The sequence below is a fragment of the Neolamprologus brichardi genome, chromosome 1 (genome assembly GCF_056152115.1).
Source record: "Neolamprologus brichardi isolate AB-2024 chromosome 1, ASM5615211v1, whole genome shotgun sequence".
NCBI lineage: Eukaryota > Metazoa > Chordata > Actinopteri > Cichliformes > Cichlidae > Neolamprologus > Neolamprologus brichardi.
In genome coordinates this window covers 17447501-17467104 of record NC_142104.1, presented here as the reverse complement: position 1 = coordinate 17467104, position 19604 = coordinate 17447501, and the positions used below count along the sequence as shown (strand labels likewise).

Below are 19604 nucleotides of genomic sequence, written 5' to 3'. Positions count from 1 at the left end.
TAACAAAAACACCTAGAGCAAATTGAAATTCCTGAAAGAAATGAATGCAGAGTTGCAACAAAAAATATTGTGCAACTTACTTGATTTCAGAATTGTTTTTTCATAGTCACATGACTACATGTGACCCCTGATATTTTTGTCATTGTATAAATTAACCCTGGAGAACCCATGGGGTCGGCTCTGACCCCATGGGTTCTCCAGGGTTAAATGACGCGGCAAATCCTCAAATTTCAGAAGCTGGACAGAAGCCGGTCTGCTACTTTTTCGTGACGTGTTTGCCTGCATGACTTGTCACTTTTGATAATACAAGTGAATTTGAGACCAGATAAACATGCTGAAGAAGTTGAAGTTGAAATTATTAAATTTGATTTAACAAATTGTGTGGATATGTACCAAAGTTACTGTGCCGTTAGTTTGAGAAGCAAGTTTAACCACAAACAGCACGTTTTGCTCTATGAACACCAAGATTTTCACTTGCACATTTGTCTTAAAGCTATTTAAGACTTATTTTTAATGGAAATCATTTTTAAGCACAGGTAGATGTGTGGATTTTGTCCTGGATTACTTAAGCCTTAGATTTCATATATAATGTTTTCACAATATGTACCTGGTCAGACTGACCCAGGCCAAGAATTGCCTCACAGTGTCTACACCAAATCTAGAATTATGCATCTGTTTAGATTTTTTTTTAACAGCATAATTGTCATTTATAGATTATTGTCCTAAATTAATGTTTTAGAGAGCAGTGAAAGTTTAGGTTGAAGGTTTTTTTTTGTTTCAGAGAAAGATCTTTACTATCACACAATTTCCTTTGTTGTTAAGACATCATTAAAGAGTTTTCATAACTTACCATCCATAATTATTTAAAGATGATTTAACAAAAATAAAATTAAAAAAATATTGCAAAGCAGTGAAGGGGAGCCTTGCATGTGTGGCAGTTGCACATGTGTTTCCCACACTCACTGAATTAGCAGCTCAGGTGAATTTTATGACACCCCAAGCCCTCATTTGGTCACAGTTAAATCAGAACAAATGGATTCTGACTGTTTTTAGATTATTTAGTTACATTGCAGGTGCTTGTGCTTGCAGGAGCAGATGCTGTGTCTATGTTAAGGGACCAACTTTGTTCCCTACCTGCACCTACTTCCTGCGTCTGCAGGAACCTGGGCAAATATGACTTGAGCACAGTGTCAAGATCCCTCTTGACCCCTCTCTTTATTACTGTCTCATAAAAAATACACACAGACATGGCGTGTGCATCTTTATATGTGCAGTTGTTTTTAAAATGAGAATATCTAAGAACAAAACAAGAGGCTAACTACGAGTAAAGATTTAAATCTGCTTTCCAGAAAGTATAGTACAAATAGTACAAGTTTTCAGAGCTTTTTCTTTTTTAGCTTTCAGAAATTATATTTTGGACACCAAGACTCTGATTAGAATAATATTAGCGGAAGTGAAGCATTTTCTTAAAGCAGAAAGGAAAGTGTTAAAAAAAAAAAAACACCAGATCGAACTATTACTAAATGCAATCCATCACCGTTCAGCTCTCTCCCAAGAAAACTTGGCACAACTTTCGCAGACAGGACCGCAGCGCAGCTGACGCTTGTGAGGAGGAGCCGCTTAAGTTATTCAGGACGCAGCATCACTGTGCGAAATAATCCGGCATCTCTCTCTCTCTCTCTCTCTCTCTCTCTCTCGTTCCCAGTATACTATAGACAGTGTTCATTGCTACTGTGCTGGTCAGAACAATCTGAACTAATGGAAGGATTCTGGTGGCTCGGCTGCTCTGTTTGAGGAAAAAACGTGAACTCGGATTGCAAGATTTCAGTGGAGAAGGAAAGATTACAGATTTCCATCCCGGAGCAGCTGGTTGGATAGGGCGAAAAATAATAATAAAAACTCAATAGGTTATAATAAAAAAAAGGATTACTCGAGTCAAGAAACGCACTTTTCACCGGGACCAACGCGGTAGCTCCCCGATGATTTTTCAGGCTTTTAATGGCTGCAATAAATATAAATACATATACTTGAACTTTTTGCGTGGAGTTTGATGATCCTGGACGGTTGAGGCTTCCATGGGTTTAACAAACAGTTTGGATGAGTTGCTTGAATCCCCAAACTGCTCAGAAGCAAGGTGTAACTGCGACAGCTGATGTAGAAGCATCCTCTAAGCTCCAGAGACAGCTGATGAAGATTCCTTACCCAGTTTAAATCTGTGCTGCAGCAGCCTAAAACCCACACGGAGCACCTGAAAAGCTAAAAGCTTGCAGTTACCTAATAGAAGGCAGACATGGAAATGACCAACGGGTCCCTGCAGTATCCCTCCATACTTCACACGGACTTCGGACCGCTAAATGACCTTCTGGAGGAGAACGAAACGAACTCAACCGCAGGAGAGCGAAACTGGCTGAACTGCGTTCAGATCCGGATCCCTCAGGAGCTCTTCTTGGCACTGGGACTCATCAGTCTGGTGGAAAACATCTTGGTCATCATGGCGATTATTAAAAACCGAAACCTCCACTCGCCCATGTACTACTTTATCTGCTGCCTGGCAGTGTCTGACATGCTTGTCAGCGTCAGCAACGTGGTGGAGACCATATTCATGCTTCTCAATGACCACGGCCTCCTGGATGTGAACCCCGGCATGCTTCGCCACCTGGACAACGTCATCGACGTGATGATCTGCAGCTCCGTGGTGTCCTCTCTCTCCTTTCTGTGCACCATCGCTGCTGATCGCTATATCACCATCTTTTACGCGCTGAGGTATCACAGCATCATGACCCCTCATCGTGCCATCATCATCATCGTGGTGGTGTGGCTGGCCAGCATCACCTCCAGCATCCTCTTCATCGTATATCACACCGACAACGCCGTCATCGTGTGCCTCGTCACTTTCTTCTGCACTACTCTGGTATTCAACGCCGTGTTATACCTGCACATGTTTGTCCTGGCGCACGTGCATTCTCGGCGCATCGTGGCTTTCCACAAAAACAGGCGCCAGTCCACAAGTATGAAAGGAGCCATAACCCTTACTATCCTGCTCGGGGTCTTTATTTTATGCTGGGGCCCTTTCTTTCTACACCTTATCCTCATCCTCGCCTGTCCCACCAGCCCCTTCTGCAACTGTTTCTTTCGAAACTTTAACCTTTTCCTCATCCTCATCATCTGTAACTCCCTCATCGACCCGCTTATATACGCGTACCGGAGCCAGGAGCTGCGTAAAACCTTGCAGGAGATGGTCCTGTGTTCGTTTTGCTTCGACGTGTGACATCGTGGACATTCCTGAACAAAACCGAGCGTAACACAACATTCTTCCTCTGTCTTCAACATGTCCGAAGATAGAATAAGACACAACTGATATATGTTTAAACCTGCAAATGTTGCCCGTGCGCGAGTGCACATGGCAGCGGAAGACTCTGTCACACTGCAAAAATTTGATAAATAGAACTGGCTTCCGTTTTAGCTGTAAATTTATTTATTATTGCGTTACGCCTTTTTTTGTTCTTCACTGGGAAGCTTATTATGATAATCTCTTAAATCAGTCAACAGTTTCACAACACTACTTATTGTATCTGGTCTTAGTGTTTTTTCTTTCTTTCTTCTGTAAACATGTTTGATTTTTTTTGTATAAAAAATGCCTCTTATGGTGGTCAAAATATGCTGCCTTAATTCTTTCTTTTTTTTTTTTTTTAAAAGGCGTTCAATTATTATAATTTCATGAAAATAAAAAAGGAAGTTTACTTTCATTTTTAAAATGGCCAACAACAAAAGGTCGCTACCTTACATCTCTATCCCTTTTAAGATTATTTATTATTCTTTTTGAATCAATATCTTAATGACATTTTTCTTTTAATGAATGATGTGCGTTGCAAGAATTTAAAAAAAATAGAAGCAGCGAATAATCTCTTAGTTACTGCAGCTCAAATGCAGATTATTTTATATGTAGACTGTCTTTGGGAAAATGTTCAAGCGTGGTGTAAACGGAGCAGGGAACGGATGAAGCACAGCTTAATTGGAGGGGCGATCAGACTAAACCTTAAAATGACACTGTGACAAACTCAAAAATTACTGTTGCAAAAATAAACGTCAAATATCCCAGTGACTAAAAAAAAAAGAAAAGAAAAAAAGGGGACAAAAATCACATGAACATGCTTGGTAGGCCCGAGGCTCATGGCATGAGAGGGTTTATGAAAGAAGAAAGAAGCCATGTCAAAGTTTCTGGAAGTTTGTGGGTTCTCTGAAATGCGCAAATAAGGGACAGTTTGGGCTGAAGTTTTTATGTAGGACAGTCTAGGAAGGAACGGACTAAAGATCCATGATTAAAAAGACAGCATACAGGTTACACCAAGTCCAGCTAATGTAATTAATTAACCTCATTGCATAAATTAATTATTAACATTAATAGTTTTAGTTGATGCATATATTCCATGGTGTTCTTTATTTATCCCACATAAGTGCTGGTAACAGGGCCTGCATTTTGCACTCTTATCATTTTCTGTGGAAAAGATGAAATTCATCCATCTTAATTTAAACTCTGAAAGGTTTTAAATCCCCACATGATGGTGGGAAGAAAGGTTTCTGGGTTATCAAGCTGTCTGCCAACAGATAAATAAAGAAACCATTATAGCAACAATGCAATGTGTAATGTGCAGTTGTGCTCTGTGTAATGTTTTTGTTGTTGTTGTTTTTTAAAGATTAATTTTAGAATCCATTTTTTTCTTTTTTTTTTGTACACTTTGTTTTTTGTATACTTGATTTATTAGACTAGCTTTATTAGGATTGTTTTCAGAGTGCTGGCTCGATATAGAACTGATAATATACAACACTGTCATGTATAAGTCTTTAAGAAAACCTCTGTTAAAGATAATGACAGTCAGGGCTTCAGTATACGGCCACAAATAAACATGATTCCATACATAATATAAAATGAAAATGTATAAATGTGGGTGTTTAACAAAAAAGAAAAAAAGAACAACTGTGTGCATCCAGGTCAACTTAAAATTGAGTAAAACAGGACTATGTTGTTCTGTATGTCATATGTATATGTATGTTAGTGGAAATGTTTACCTGTTTTCCCAAATAAAGGGGTCAAAACATACAAAAGAGTTTGTATTGAATCCAGAACAACAGTGCTATTGCTTAGTTATCATCTGTCCATCATAAAGTCAAGTATTTTTTATCTCATTATTATCTTCAGATTTTTGCACATTGCTTGTAAGCATTATTTGAAGTCTTTATTCATGTGCAATCAAACAAAAAAAGACTGCAGCTTCTCTAGGAAATGCTTCTGCAGTCAAATAAACCGATATCCAGATTTTCAAATTATGGACAAATTCTGGTTGCTGTATTGCATTAAATGGTAAATGGTGTGTACTTGTACAGCACTTTACTAGTCCTAAAGGACCCCAAAGCGCTTTACACATCCAGTCATCCACCCATTCACACACACATTCACACACTGGTGATTAAGGTAGAAATTGTCAGTGTATTGTATCTGTAGGTATCTCTGCAGCATCTGCAGACGACATTCTAACTTTAATTGCAGAGCTTTAAAGTTTGCCTATTTATTTGCAACATGAACATTTTCTGGTTCACATTAGCAAAAATATGCAAGGCAATGTTTGCTCTGGGCAGACAGTAGAGCCATTGATATACAACACAACAGAGGTGTTTTTTGAAATGCTCCATTTTTAAACTCATGATCAAGTTCATTTGCTGTGCCTTAAATAACAGCAATGAGCACGAGGGGATTTCCAGTTTGAAAGAAAAAGAAAAATCCCTCATCCTGTCCTCAAGGAAAAAATTAAAAATCCTAATTATTTAAGATGATTTAAAAAAAATTCTTGGCTTTTTTGCATGTCACCCACATGCACATTATTAGAGGGAAATGGCTCATTTTTCCATTTTAAGAAAGAAATGGAGGGAATGCGTACAAGTGAAAATGTACATATGTCAGTTTGTTAAGTGGACATTCTTATATACTGGTTTTCTACTTGAGCACTGAAAGTATCTATACAACATGTCTCATTCACCTGTTCACAAATTCATTCATACAAGCACCTTTTTCTGCTTCTAAGTGCTTTCTATCTAACATTCCCACACATTCACACTCTTGAACATATCAGGAGTAACTTGAGGTTTGAAGGGCATTTTGGCATGCAGACCCGAGCAAACAGGACTCAAACCACAAAGCGACTAATAGATGACCTGCTCCACCTTCAGAATCACAGCCACCCCAGTATTATATTTGCAGTATAATTGTTTTTGTTTTTGTTTTTTTTTTACTTTTGCTAAAATCTTTTCTTTCCAGTTAGATTTTCATATGATTGTTGGGCTTTTCTCTCTGTATCTATGAAGCGCCTTGAGGCGACATTTGTTGTGATTTGGCGCTATATAAATGAAATTGAATTGAATTGAATTTTATTATTTGCTTCGAGCCCTGTGTACAGGAGCTGCATGCTAAAAGATCTTTTGTTAAAAGGGTTGGCGTAATAAGCAAATGCTTCAGCCAATACCTTTTGATTAGCCTTGTCTCATGCTTTCTTGCTTTGTGGTAAATCTTTGTTCTGTCATCACTGAGATATTTGAATGCTAATCAATAAACATATCAAACAAACAAAAAATTTTCATATTGTAATGGTCCATAATTGTATTACATGCATTGGCACAGCCGAAATTTCAAAGAAACTTCAAGATGATGAAAGATAATCCCAAAATGAATGAATGCTATTCATTGTGATGGTTTGTGTCTAAAAAGAATTTATTACCCTTATTAAATAGTAATTTGTGAATGGTAGTTGCTTTTAAAGATTGTCTCACGGCTTTGAAACATTTGTCTCTCCTGCCAATCCCGTCTCAGATATTAAATAAATATTAAGGTTGTACTAGCTATGTAGCTGATCACGACACGCGCTTCTCAGAGGAAAACTGACACGGACCAGAACACACTGACATCACTGTCAGTGACCTGTAATGATAACGTTGACCATGAACGCCAGATTTGTGACGAAAAATGAACCATTTGTTATCTGTAGTGTCTCACTTAATTATAATTACTGATGATTAAAGGAAGGAAGGAACGTGTGACTACATAATTTCCAGGGAACAGCATGTTATTATTGGTGCTATGACTTCTGCCTTCATTTAGCCACACAACACAGCTCTGTTTGCAGCAAAGGAAAATCTCCACAGCTGCTTCCCCCAACGACAAACACACTCAAGCTATGTCCATATGACCAGACCACAAAATGCCTACCCTCAGGGATGAATGCCAATAAAATATATTTTTAAAAGGTTTTTAATTAAATGATTTTGATTAGAAAATCTTTACAAAAAAACCCCCTGCCCTAACTGAAAATAGTGGATACTGAAAACTGAAACAATTATAAAATAGCATAAAGTAATGCAATAGTTCTCCAAAAGTTAATTCTGTTCATCTGGACGTAGCGTTTTGTGGGAGAAACGTTTCGTCACTCATAAGAGTGACTTCTTCAGTCTCATCTGACTGCAGGTTTCCCCAAATCTTATAAACAGTACATTTGCATAATGACTGAAACCAGCCCACTGAAGGAACAATGGTCAGTTCCTTAATCATAATTATGCAAATTCTCATTTGCATAATTAGAGAGACTGGACATTCATCCATCTGTCTTCTGTGTATCCAGTTCAGGGCCAGCAGGCTGGAGCCTATCCCTGCTGTCATAGAGGCAGGGCAGGTTGCCAGTCTACCACAGGGCTACCACAAACAGGCAGACAACCAGTCACACTCACATTCGCACCTGTTGCCCATTGAGAATAACTAATTAACCTAGCCCTCAAATTAGATTGAGATGCTTTGGCATGACCTTAGAGTGGCTGAGTTAAAATAAAGAGCGGGCCAATATTCCTCCACAGCAATGTGAAAGATTCAATGCACCATACTGTTTGCCAGCAGTTCTTGCTGCTGAGGGTTGCTCAAGCAGTTAATAGGTTTAAGGAATATAACCTGACCACCTAACCACAGGGCTAAGCAGGTTTGGATAACTTTTTTCCCTTAATAAATTAAATCATTATTTAAAGACTGCATTTTGTATTTATTTGGGTTGTCATTATCTAATATTGAAATGGGATTATCTGAAGCACGTAAATGTGACCAATATGGAAAATACTCTGTGAAATGAAAGACAATGAAAGACCCGTGTTTACCGAGTCTCTACAGCGAAAATCTGCTCTACAACCTCATTATCGCCATAAATCTGCTTTAAGCTGAACCAAAATGGGGTCTGAATGTAGTACTGGTGTGTGTTTTAGTTTCCATTAGATGCAACAAGTAAACCTATATGGAAAAGATCTATATAAATCTTATAAAGTTTGTATCTGTCTTGTGTGAAACTTGTATGAAAAGCATACAAGAGTGAAAACAGATATAAGATCCCTTGAAAAATTATATAAATGAAACTTGTATGTTCTGGATACTTCCTAAAACAATATATGAAAGTAATGAGAAAGTGGCCACTTTCATGAGTCAATCATGTAAGTTTTTACTATTTCTTTTCCATATGGGAAGGCAGCTCTGCTATGTATGGTGGTTATTTGTGAATCTTAATTTCAATTCAGTTCGCTTTTTATATAATTCCAGTTCACAACAACAGTCATCCTAAGAAGCTTCATATTGTAAGTTAAAAAAAAACTTTGATTGTAAAGAGAACTTCAACAATCAGTCAATACCTGCTGAATATCTGCTAAAACTGGTTTGGGTGGGAGACAGAAAAGAGACCACAACAAAAAGAAGAGAGTAGAGAGAGATAATAGTGGCATACGATGAGTGAAAATGGGGAAGAAGAAGTCCATAAGTAGCCTGATCCTATAACTTTATTAGTCTAGATAAGAGTTATCAAAAAGGTAAAGCTTTAAATCTTTAAAGCAGTGAGAGTCTCTGTCTCCCAAACCCAAACTGTGAGCTGGTTCCATGGCAGAAGGCTCTGCCTCCCATTCTACTTTCAGAAACTCTTAGAAGCACAAGTAACATGACAGTCTGAAGAAAAGCTGCTCTATAAAGTCTTTATGTAACCACGAGGCCTTATAATTCAAGACTTTGTATGTAATGGAAATAATCATCTATAGAAATAGAAATGGAAAAAAACAAAACGCTCATTGCCACATACTTGCTAAGTTTGTGCACAAATAAATGAAACTCAATGTAAAAAGGTTTTTAGGGCAGATTCCTAGTAGAAGCAGCATCATTCCCAGAAGCAGTAAAAACAAGGAACAAGGAAAAGAATGAGGCACCAAACTGATCACACTGAAAAATACAGTTATGATAGGGTTATGGCCTCTTCATAGATATGGCAGACATGTAGCAACATCAGCATTAATTTTCTCTGGAAGCCAACTAAGGCAGGTTATTATTATTATTGTTGTTGTTCTTGTTCTTGTTCTTGTTCTTGAAGTAATGCAAAGTGACATTTCTGTTGTGTATGACATGGATCACATGCCTCTCTCAAACACAAGAATGTGACTGTCACTTCATCACAATCTGGCAACACTCTTACTTAGAAATATGTTATGTTTCTTATATGTGACAAGTCTAGGGATCTTTCCATGTAGATTTACTAAAGCCCATCTTTATGTATTTTAGCTTGGTGCAAAGCTTTAAATCTAATCTTCAGTGTCAATCATACATGGTAATAACTTCTAGGAACTCCCAAACTGTTGTAAATTATAATTCATAACAAGCTTGGTGGTCAAAACATTTTCTGCGAAACCTAATACTGAATACTGTTATTGGAGAAATGTTATAAAAAGACTGTCAGCTGCTAACGGGATAATGTAAAATTTTATTTAATATGTGCAACAACCCTGAACTCCAACAGTACTCTCTCCCTCCTTTATTTGAACTTGTTTCATCATATTCCACTGAAGTACTTTTTACATTTTTAAGCATTTTTAACCAAGGCAACAAGCCACGGTAATAAAACCACACTTAAAAAGGTTTCTCTGTAGTTGCTTGTGTATTAACAGCAAAACCACTGATATACTGGACCAGATATAATCCGACTGCTTACACTGTATTGATTCTTATTTATTTATTTTCATTTTCTTTTGTTTTTTCAGTTTTTACGCAACATGTTTGCTGCGAAGATGCTGTTTGTTATATTCAGTAAGCTCGTGAATATTCTCTCTTAAAGCTAGCATCTGTGATATTTATGACCAGTCACTAACTCAAATTTTTCAGAAATCCATTTGTGGTTTTTAAAATGGACAGTTTATGAAAATGAGATGACATGAGTATAACATGTGGTTTTGCAGAGTGCAGTGTTCAGGTGCTAAATTTGTAATAATTTATTTCCCCAGTAATATGTCACCTAATATTAGTCGCTTTGTGGTTTGAGTCCTGCTAAACAGCATGAAACCCGTTTTGTCCTTGCATGAATCCAAAAATTTCCAGTTTAAATTGAGGAGTTTGAAATTGAATTTCCTACACAAATCATTCTTGTCTTCAAGCAAACAAAAGCCACTGAAAGGCCAAAGGGAACTATAAAACCAGCGGTCAAACAAACAAATAATAATAATTTTAACTGCCATTTAGGAGAATTATATTGTATTTGTTGTAGAGAAAAGTATTATTTGCATGACATTTCTTTCATTATCAGTACAACTAATAATTCATTTAAGGATTATATTTAGATGATGTGTATAAAAAAGTAAAAGACATGCAGTCAGCACTTTTAAAGGGATCTTACTGAGGAAATTAATTGGAAGGTACCTAAAATCACATAAAATGAGAAAAAACTGAGGGTGATTTTTTTTTTTCAAATTAAAGGTACCGCTTTATTTTACACCATTAACAGTAATCTATATTAGTATACCACGTGTCAAAACATATTTACTAAGTTGCAAATACAGATGTCGCTTTAAATGTAGCCTTTATTTACCACTTGATTTTCTTTTATTTCTTCTACACTACTTCATTATGGCAATGGCTATTTTTTATTTTGAAAATCTCGCCGGAACTCGCTACTTTGACGAAGTATGACTTGACGTTTTTTTTCCCCGTGTGATGTTACCCATGACAGAGGCAAAACAAAACGGGGACGGCTGCCTATATTCATCATAAACGTCGTCCACAAAATATATTATTATATTATAATATAGCTGCTAGTTTGCTGCTGATAAATTCGTTCAACAACGGGGTAAGCTTCCAACTAGACGGCCGCTTTAATGACCAAACATTAGCATCAAATCAACGGACCACTTGCTGGTTTAAAAGCTTGTTAGCTAGCTAGCATTAGCTGTTTGTTGACATCCGTGCTTGGATATGGACTTGCCCTTTTAGCGCCCTGTTAGCGCCCTGTTAAGCTGTGATGAACGAAATAACATTAAGGTTACCTCTTAGCACATTAGGACTTACTGCAGCATTATCCTTAAGTGGTAATAATTAGTGAAATAAAGCTCCAACTTAACGTTTCTCAGTCTTTTCAGTGTTTGCAGTGTTACCTCGTTTGACCTTATTTACTTAAGTCGTCCATAAAATGTCTGTAGGGCGTGTTTTTGTTGACTGTTGAAGTAGAGCTTACACATACCATTGGGATTCATGCATCTTCAGCCTCAGTGAAAATTAGACTTAATGGTAATTAACCAGCCAAAGGGAGTGCTAGTGTACCTGTCAGGCTGGCTGTAGTGTAGCTTCATAAAATCTACATGGAATTAAATTAAAATTACTACTACCCCTAACCCTTTAATTATGTATCAGAGTTTCCTTCGTTATGGTTACAATTTTCAACAGGACATTTGTATTCTCTGGTATTCTAGCATACGGATCTGAAGTTTGAAAGAGTTTTGTGAGGTAGGGAGGATCTGATGAAAAAGTAGATTTTGTTTCATTTTAGATGCAAAGGAACTTTTTCTGTAATGTGTAAGACTAAATCTTTTTTAAGATCTGACCTAAATTGCAAGTATAAAATAGCAGTAGCCTTGGTATAACTCTCATTGAGGACCATGTATTATGTATTTGAACGAAGTTAAAGATGTGCACGGATTCATATTTCTGCTTGTAACATGCAACACATATTTTGCCTTTATTTTTCTTGAAACCATTGGGCTCTTAGTGAGAGTTTATGACCCATGAACAGCTCATGACCAAGTAGTCTATCAGTCTATCACTGCACAGTAAGCCGAACCAGGTATAAACACTGGCTAACCAGCTTCCTTCTGAAAGGAAACTGAGATTCCTCGTAATGTTTCAATACATAAAGCCAAGAGAAGACAATTGCTTTGTTTTGTTTGTCTTTCTTAGATGTAGCCAATAAAATGGAGTATGATGAGAGACTTGCACTTTTTCGCCAAACCCGCCTCAATCCATTTGATCGTGGAGAGGAAGAGGATGGTCCCCAAGGACACAAAACACCCCCGCAACATGGTGAGGTTTGCCACAAGTTATGATACAACTGTCTAAGGATTGCTTTCACACCTGTAGTTAAATTTAGGGAAATAATATACATTGTTGTCTTTCATTTGCCTGCTTCATCTTAGTATTAAGCCATATAGACAGAGTTTATTGCACCTCACACTGATCAGTTTCACTGACAAAACTTCTTTAGTGGGCACACGTGGTGTATGTCTGCAATGGTACTGAATGATTCATGCTAGCAAGCACTGCAATGGTTTTCTTGGCCTTCATGCATGAATTTTACTGCAGTTTTTGGTGTCTTTTTAGGTGATTGAAGTTGTGTTGCTTTGCAGTACAGACACATAGAAGTAGCTGCATATGATTTTTTCCAGGACACTTGTGCTAAATCCAAAGGATTCCCAAGCAACAGATGATGATGTTTTGAGGGACAAGCTCTTCATATCTGTCTTTCAGCATAGTGTTACTCCACATTAGTCCAGGAACCGCCAACAGCTGTGATTAACACATGGAGGCATGTGTCAATCACAGTGCTTGATTTGTTTTTACTTTGGATTTTAATTGGGAGCGCACACATTTTAAATATTGCTCAATCATGTTCATTTAATTGCGGGAAGCTAAAGTTGCAGTTATACAGCCATCTGTATAACCTGGTGGTGGCTTTGTGATGCTTTGCGGCTGCATTTCAGCGAGTGGTATTTGTGATCTTGGCATTTACCTTTCTAAAACAGTTTGTTGTTGCAGTGGGAAGTGGGGTTTTTTTGCATTCATGGTTCCAGTTTTTCCTAAATGTCACTATGTATGTTTGCTTCCTTTTCAAAAACACAAGCAGTATATCTCAGTTACTGTATAGGCAATAATTCCCTCATTAAAGTGAATTTGTGCAGAAACGTTTCATCACTCATCCAGGTGATTTGTTCAGTCTCAGCAGGTTTCCCCAACCGTATAAACAGTACATTTGCATAATAACTGAAACTAGCACCACTGACAAACATGGGCTGTGAGGTCAGTTTCTTGATCATTAAGCAGTCAGCTGAGACTGAAGAAGTCACTTGGATGAGTGACGAAACATTTCTCCCATGGAAAACGCTACATCCAGATGAACAGAGTAAACTTTTTGATATTTCCCTACCTGAATGATTGAGCTTGCATCAATTTGTGCACTTAGTTTAATAGTTTCCTTGTAATGTAGGGCAGATCCTGCTAATGCATAAGGAGCAAGGATGCTGGACTGTTGTGACTAAGGAAAAGGAAGTTGGAAATGCTGTAGCTGAAGTAGAGGAAATGAAACGCATGCGAGTAAGCAGTACTTCAGTAACACTTCCTGTAATTTAGGACTTGGAAAAATGCACTTTTTGCTTTTTGATGAGCAAGAATGACTCACTGATAGTTGTTCTGATTCTACGGTGCCTCATTATTCTGAGTCTATTGGGAACTACAAGGCTGAATTCCTTCAACATGTTTTGTTCAGAGGTGTACGCAGGTAACAACACTGTTTGTATAATGTGATTCTTTTAGTTTATTAAACATTATTTGAATAGCTAAACACTGACTTAATCTTTTTAAATATATTTGAATTTGTTCAACCTTTAAATTCCATCATTCAGTTCTGTTTACTCATTGTTCACTTCATCAGAATAATTTCAGTTGTCAGTGTGGATAGCTGAAAGTTTACTCTCAGTGCACTTTAAATGTTAATTTGTCACTTGCTTTAATTTAAATTCAGACTTGTATTGTAACAGATGAACATTCCAAACATCAGTTTGAGTAAAGAATGGATATTGATCAGACTTATGAAAGTCTTGGTGTCAATTACTGCTGCGCAAATTTTGATATTGATGTATTTACACCAAGTAAATACAGGGCCAGTATTGCTGATATCAGTACTGATACTGATAGTTTTAACTTGTAGACAGGTTATGTAGGCCAGGCTAGTGCGTAATGATTTATGAGAAGAATCATCATTAATTTGCTAATGCTGATCACATTTTAATCACTGTCACTGTAATTTTACTTGCCACCATAACACATAGCAACACATCTTTCAGATTTTCATGTATCTTGAAACTTGGGGTTTTTTGAAGACCAGGAATGTAAATGTGCTGTCTCTAAAGCACTTTGGGTGAACTTCTGTTGATTAAATATGTTATATATGAAAAAATAGATGTGACAGTCAACACAAAGTATATATTTTGTGTATATTTTTATGAATGTTAATTTAGTATAGTAGCATATAGTGTATAGTTTAGTATATTTTGTCATTTAAAAAAACATTTATATAATGCAATTCAGTAGGCTACATACTGAACTTGGAGGATAGAAACGAAGCATCGATCCTATCACACTAGTATCTGTCTAATCCCAAGGCCAGCATTTGCATCAATAATATTGATATTTGGATCATTCTGCCAACATCTAGTGCCAATTATTAAACTGTATGAAACAAATTGAGATTGGTAAAACACAAATTCTATACAAAGTTGTTCTTGTTGTTGTTTTTTTTAAACAAAAGTACAAGTCATACAGGGCTCGCAAAATTTCAAAATCCCTGGTAGCCCTTCGGGCAGGCACTCTTCAGTTTTTGGTAGTCCAAATTAATTTAAGTAGCCCAAATAAAAAAAAAGATTGATGTTTTGTTTCCTTTACAATATTATATTGTAAAGGAAACAAAAAATCAATCAAAAAATAGTTAAAACACAAATTACAACAACTGTATAAAAATTACAATCATCAACTCAAATATTTGGTTCTAATTGAACAGAAATTTCTATGAACTTGTAAGAACTGTGTAGAACATGAATCAGTGTGTGTCAGATCCTGATTTTGAAATTTCCACTGAAATCACAGGTAAGTGGAACTGAGATCTAGGCCATTTGCCTTTTGAAGTTTGCAAAGACTGCTAAATTTTGCCAATGGTAGTTCACTCTTTGCAACATAGTACGCTGTTCTAAACAGATTTTCCAGGACTTCTTGTTGTGCTTGGTTTATTTTTAGTATGTTTTTTGCAATTGGTGTTTGTTCTGGGAAGGATACTGCAGACTGAGCAATAGTGCATTTCTTGCATTTCTCATGGGTTCTGATGGGGTCTTTCTTAAAATTACTGGTCCCAGTAACAAAGGCGCTTGTCGACTCAGAATTTGAGGGAAACTCACGACACACCCGGCAGAACATTGTTATTTAGCTTATTATATTCCAGCCACAGAAATTATTTTGTCCATGAAACCAAAAAAGCTGTGCTTTCTTTTTGCCTTATAGTCTGATTGGTAATAACTTTTCCGTTTTGTGGTAGGCTTTTCCTTGGCTCTCCCTTCTTCACCCTGAACTGTCTTATTTGGCTCTGCAGAACTAAAATACCTGCGTAAATCCATCTGCTTTTACACACGTACTTACATAACGGTCAGTGATTCTCTGCGCAATCAACCTCTATCACATGTTTAAGCCTGCTGCGGGAGATTTTACTTGTCATGTTTGAATAGTAAGCTAACGATTGATAAGACGATGCCAGAGGAATTGGTGCGCAATTAATCTGTCACTCACCAATCAGTACTGCCGCTCTCTATACACAGTTCATGCGATTGCAACGTGAAAGTGAACGCAAAAAGAAAGCACAAATTCAAACGCGATTTCAATATGTCACATATTGACAGTGGCTCATTGATGCCAATGATAAAATTACCCAGATACATTTGCGAAAGAATGCAGAAGCATTGACATATATTTTTCCTTCCTATGATAACCCGACAGGCAGGGCTGAGATGGATTTTGGTAGCCCGACTGGAAAAATCGCTAGCCCCGGGATGTCGGATGGTTTAACTAATTTCGACACATTCAGAACGAATAATTGTGAAAGAGATTGGTTGCAGACATGTAAATGTGACAGTAATAAAGCAGTAATAAAGCACTTCAAAGTTCATTCTGCCTGTGAACAGCAGTTGTAATGACTCTGTATGCCTACGCCCTGACTGTCAACTGACAGAGTTATACATTGCCAAATCTTGGTGGATAATCACACATGAATTTTCCATTTGCATTTTTGTGCTGTTCTTTCCCTTCAAAAATTCTTAAGGGGTAAGTCAGTGTAGGACATGCCTTGAGTTGCAATAGTCATGTGGATGAAATTAGCAAGCGTGACCGAGTGCACTTGCCAGAATGTGGTGTGTATGCTTGCAAGAAGAACAGCGCTTTATGCCATGTTTTCCTCAATTTAGAAGCAAGACCTGAGGTTTTTCCTGGGACCAGAACACACAGTTCAGATCGAACCATGGACCTCGGTCTAGCTGAGGATCACTTCTCAAGGCCTGTGGTAAGTACTCCTTACTTTTTTCTGATTTGTAACCCAGTAAAAATAATTTATCATTTTCAATTTAACTGTGTATACTGTAAAATGTGAAACTTCCTTGTCTTCCATTTTCATATCATGTTACAGGGTTCTTTTGTGGCATCAGACATTGAACAGCTTAAACTGGCAATAGAAGAATGTAAGAAGCTGATCTTGGAGCTGCCAGAGCATTCAGAGAGACAAAAAGACAATGTAGTGAAACTTATCCACCTGCGCCTCAAGCTGCAAGAACTTAAGGTTGGGACTGAGGGGAAAATTGAGAAGGGCATGACATTATATTGTAGTTGTGTGTTCTTGGATGAGTGTAACAGGCTTTAAATATTAATGGAAATCTGTACAAATGCAAAGTTCAGTTTTATTAATATAGTTTTAAATTATAATGTCATCTGAGAACTTAGTAAGGTCAAAACCTTAAAATCAAGTTGAACTCTTAAGAAACCCTTAGAGAAGTGACCATGTGTGGAGGATTGATGTCAGAGGAGGAGGAGATTCTTAGTGATCATGTTGGGCCAGTAAGTATACAGGGTGATAACTATGGTAGAAAAACATCTAAAACACTCCAAACTGCTTTGATTTGAGTATTTTGCCCTTTATGAAATGTGGGAAAATGCATTGCAGACATCCGTGGAGAAGAGTTGGCGAAGAGTTTGCATAAATTCCATTTTTTTGTTTATAAATGATAGAAAACAAAATTTTACAGTCTAGTGTATTAAAGGGCTTTCAAATAAACAAGCTCATTAATCAAGCCCATTCATCAACAGTAAAGAAGGTATCAGTTATCATCTGGCTTTGTTTTGCAAAGTGTATTGGTTTGTTTCCAATAGAAAGATCCAGGTTGACCAAGAAAGATTCTTCTCTGAAGTCACCCCCCATGTCTTAACAATTCAACAGTTTCTTCACTTTAACAACACTTAAACACTAACAACAGCACTTTAACACACAGGCAGTGTGTCACACTGATTACTGTAACATAATCAAAATGTTAAAGAATAAGTCACGGTGATAATAACGGACAAAGGAATCTTCATCTTCTTCTTCTTTTTTTTTTAATAAAGCAGTGAAACATATCCAATTGCTTAGCTTGATTCTTAACATCCATAATCTCTTTCATTTTGAACTTTATCATGTGAAGCAACTCAAATTATATCTCTATCTATGAAATTTACCCAGAGCACTTCAAATTATATTGTAAGACAGCTGTTATGCCTTCTGGTCCAAGTTCAGCAGAAAAGTTTTGTGAATCAAAAGAGTTACATACATCAGGAAATTAATCCTTGATGTTTTTTTATGCATTACCATCAGTTTTGTTTAGGCTATACAAAACACAAGGTAGTGTAAGTGTAAACAAATTTAATTGCACATAGGTTGCTATCTCTTGCAGCTGTACACAAAACAGTGTTACAGCCATGTTTTGTGTGTTCTGTTTTTCACATGCATCATTTTAAAGGATCCAGAGGAAGATGAGCCTAATCTGAGAGTCCTACTGGAACACCGCTTCTCCAAGGAAAAGAGCAAGAGTGTGAAACAGACCTGTGATAAGTGTAGCACTATTATCTGGGGCCTTATCCAGACTTGGTATACCTGCACAGGTGAGACATAGTAGATACTGGTAGAGCGCTGTAAGATTACCAAAAGTTTACTTCCCAAAAGTTTGAAACATTTCTGTTAACACTGCTCAAAATTCAGACTTCTAATATCATTTGCTGTGCTCTCAAGCCTTAATACACTCAGAAGGTAATTAGAGATCTGTGCAATCCATTTGCCCCCTAGTACAAAGAGGCTTAACTTCCATTCTGTTGTATGAAATGTTTCTGTCTGAACCAGTGACAGGTGAGACAATGAGTAATCTTGATGGCGAAAACAAAACTTTCTATATTATAATTTGAAGTTATCTCTTTCTTTTTTCAGGATGCTATTATCGTTGCCATAGTAAGTGTATGAATCTGATCACTAAACCCTGTGTCAGGTCAAAGGTCAGCCACCAGTCTGAGTACGAGCTCAGTATTTGTCCTGAAATAGGACTAGACCGGCAAGATTACCGCTGTGCAGAATGTCGTGCACAAATTTCACTAAGTGAGTACAAATTCAATGTGTTTATGTTTGGTTAGCCCAATTAGGAGTGTATAAATATATATGTGTATGTGTATATATATATATATATATATCAGTGTTGGGAAGGTTACTTTTAAAATGTATTCCATTACAGATTACAGAATACATGCCCCAAAATGTATTCTGTAACGTATTCCGTTACGTTACTCAATGAGAGTAACGTATTCTGAATACTTTGGATTACTTAATATATTATCATGCTGTTTACAACTACGTGAATGTACTATTGCTGTGATTTATTACTGTTACTTAGTAAAGGGACCTCTAGCTAATACGTCGGGTTCTGTGTCGGGCTCGTAGCCAAAAACTAGCTTTACTTTGTTGTCTGGGTCAACTTTGCTAGCAAGAGACAGAGAGAGGCGTTGAAAGGCTGCTCCAACGGAACTTATTGTTTCGGAGGAAAACACGAACACAGTGTACAGTCGAGTCTTAATAGCTTACTTACAACTGGGTTCGTCAGGCACTCTTCTTGGCTGCAGTGGTTATTATTACATTTACATGCTTCCAGCTCCTGTTTTTGCTCGATGACAGCTCGTACTTTTCCTTTTTCTCCCTCCTCGCGCTCACAGACACATAACGGGTATGGCAGTTCATTCTCCCTGCAGCACGGACTACACTGCCTATGATGCTACATCCTTTAGAGCTATGCCTGTAGCATTCTGCCTATTAGCTTAGCACAACAACACAAAACCGCTCTCTCACCCAGGAAACACGCAGAGAGACAGCGTCACCCTGTAACCATGGCAACCGTAACGCTGCCGCCTGGAA

General features: G+C 37.3%; 2 protein-coding genes across 2 annotated transcripts in view; both read left to right on the top strand.

The window, feature by feature from the left end:
- The first annotated feature begins 2135 nt into the window (after window positions 1–2135).
- mc1r (melanocortin 1 receptor) lies at window positions 2136–3373 on the top strand. The gene has a single exon (XM_006780022.2). The coding sequence runs from the start codon at window positions 2291–2293 to the stop codon at window positions 3266–3268; it is 978 nt and encodes a 325-aa protein (XP_006780085.1). The 5' UTR covers window positions 2136–2290; the 3' UTR covers window positions 3269–3373.
- Window positions 3374–11025: 7652 nt separating this feature from the next.
- Window positions 11026–19604, top strand: part of def8 (differentially expressed in FDCP 8 homolog) — a 17885-nt gene continuing 9306 nt past the window's right edge. The window contains exons 1-6 of the mRNA XM_006780021.1: window positions 11026–11171; window positions 12275–12397; window positions 16594–16688; window positions 16812–16961; window positions 18172–18313; window positions 18633–18797. Of these exons, the coding sequence (XP_006780084.1) occupies window positions 12289–12397; window positions 16594–16688; window positions 16812–16961; window positions 18172–18313; window positions 18633–18797 (661 nt within the window). The 5' untranslated portion in view covers window positions 11026–11171; window positions 12275–12288. The remainder of the gene's footprint in view (window positions 11172–12274; window positions 12398–16593; window positions 16689–16811; window positions 16962–18171; window positions 18314–18632; window positions 18798–19604) is intronic.

Coding starts and splice junctions, on each gene's coding strand:
- mc1r (XM_006780022.2), top strand. CDS start 2,291: ATGGAAATGACCAACGGGTCCCTGCAGTATCCCTCCATACTTCACACG.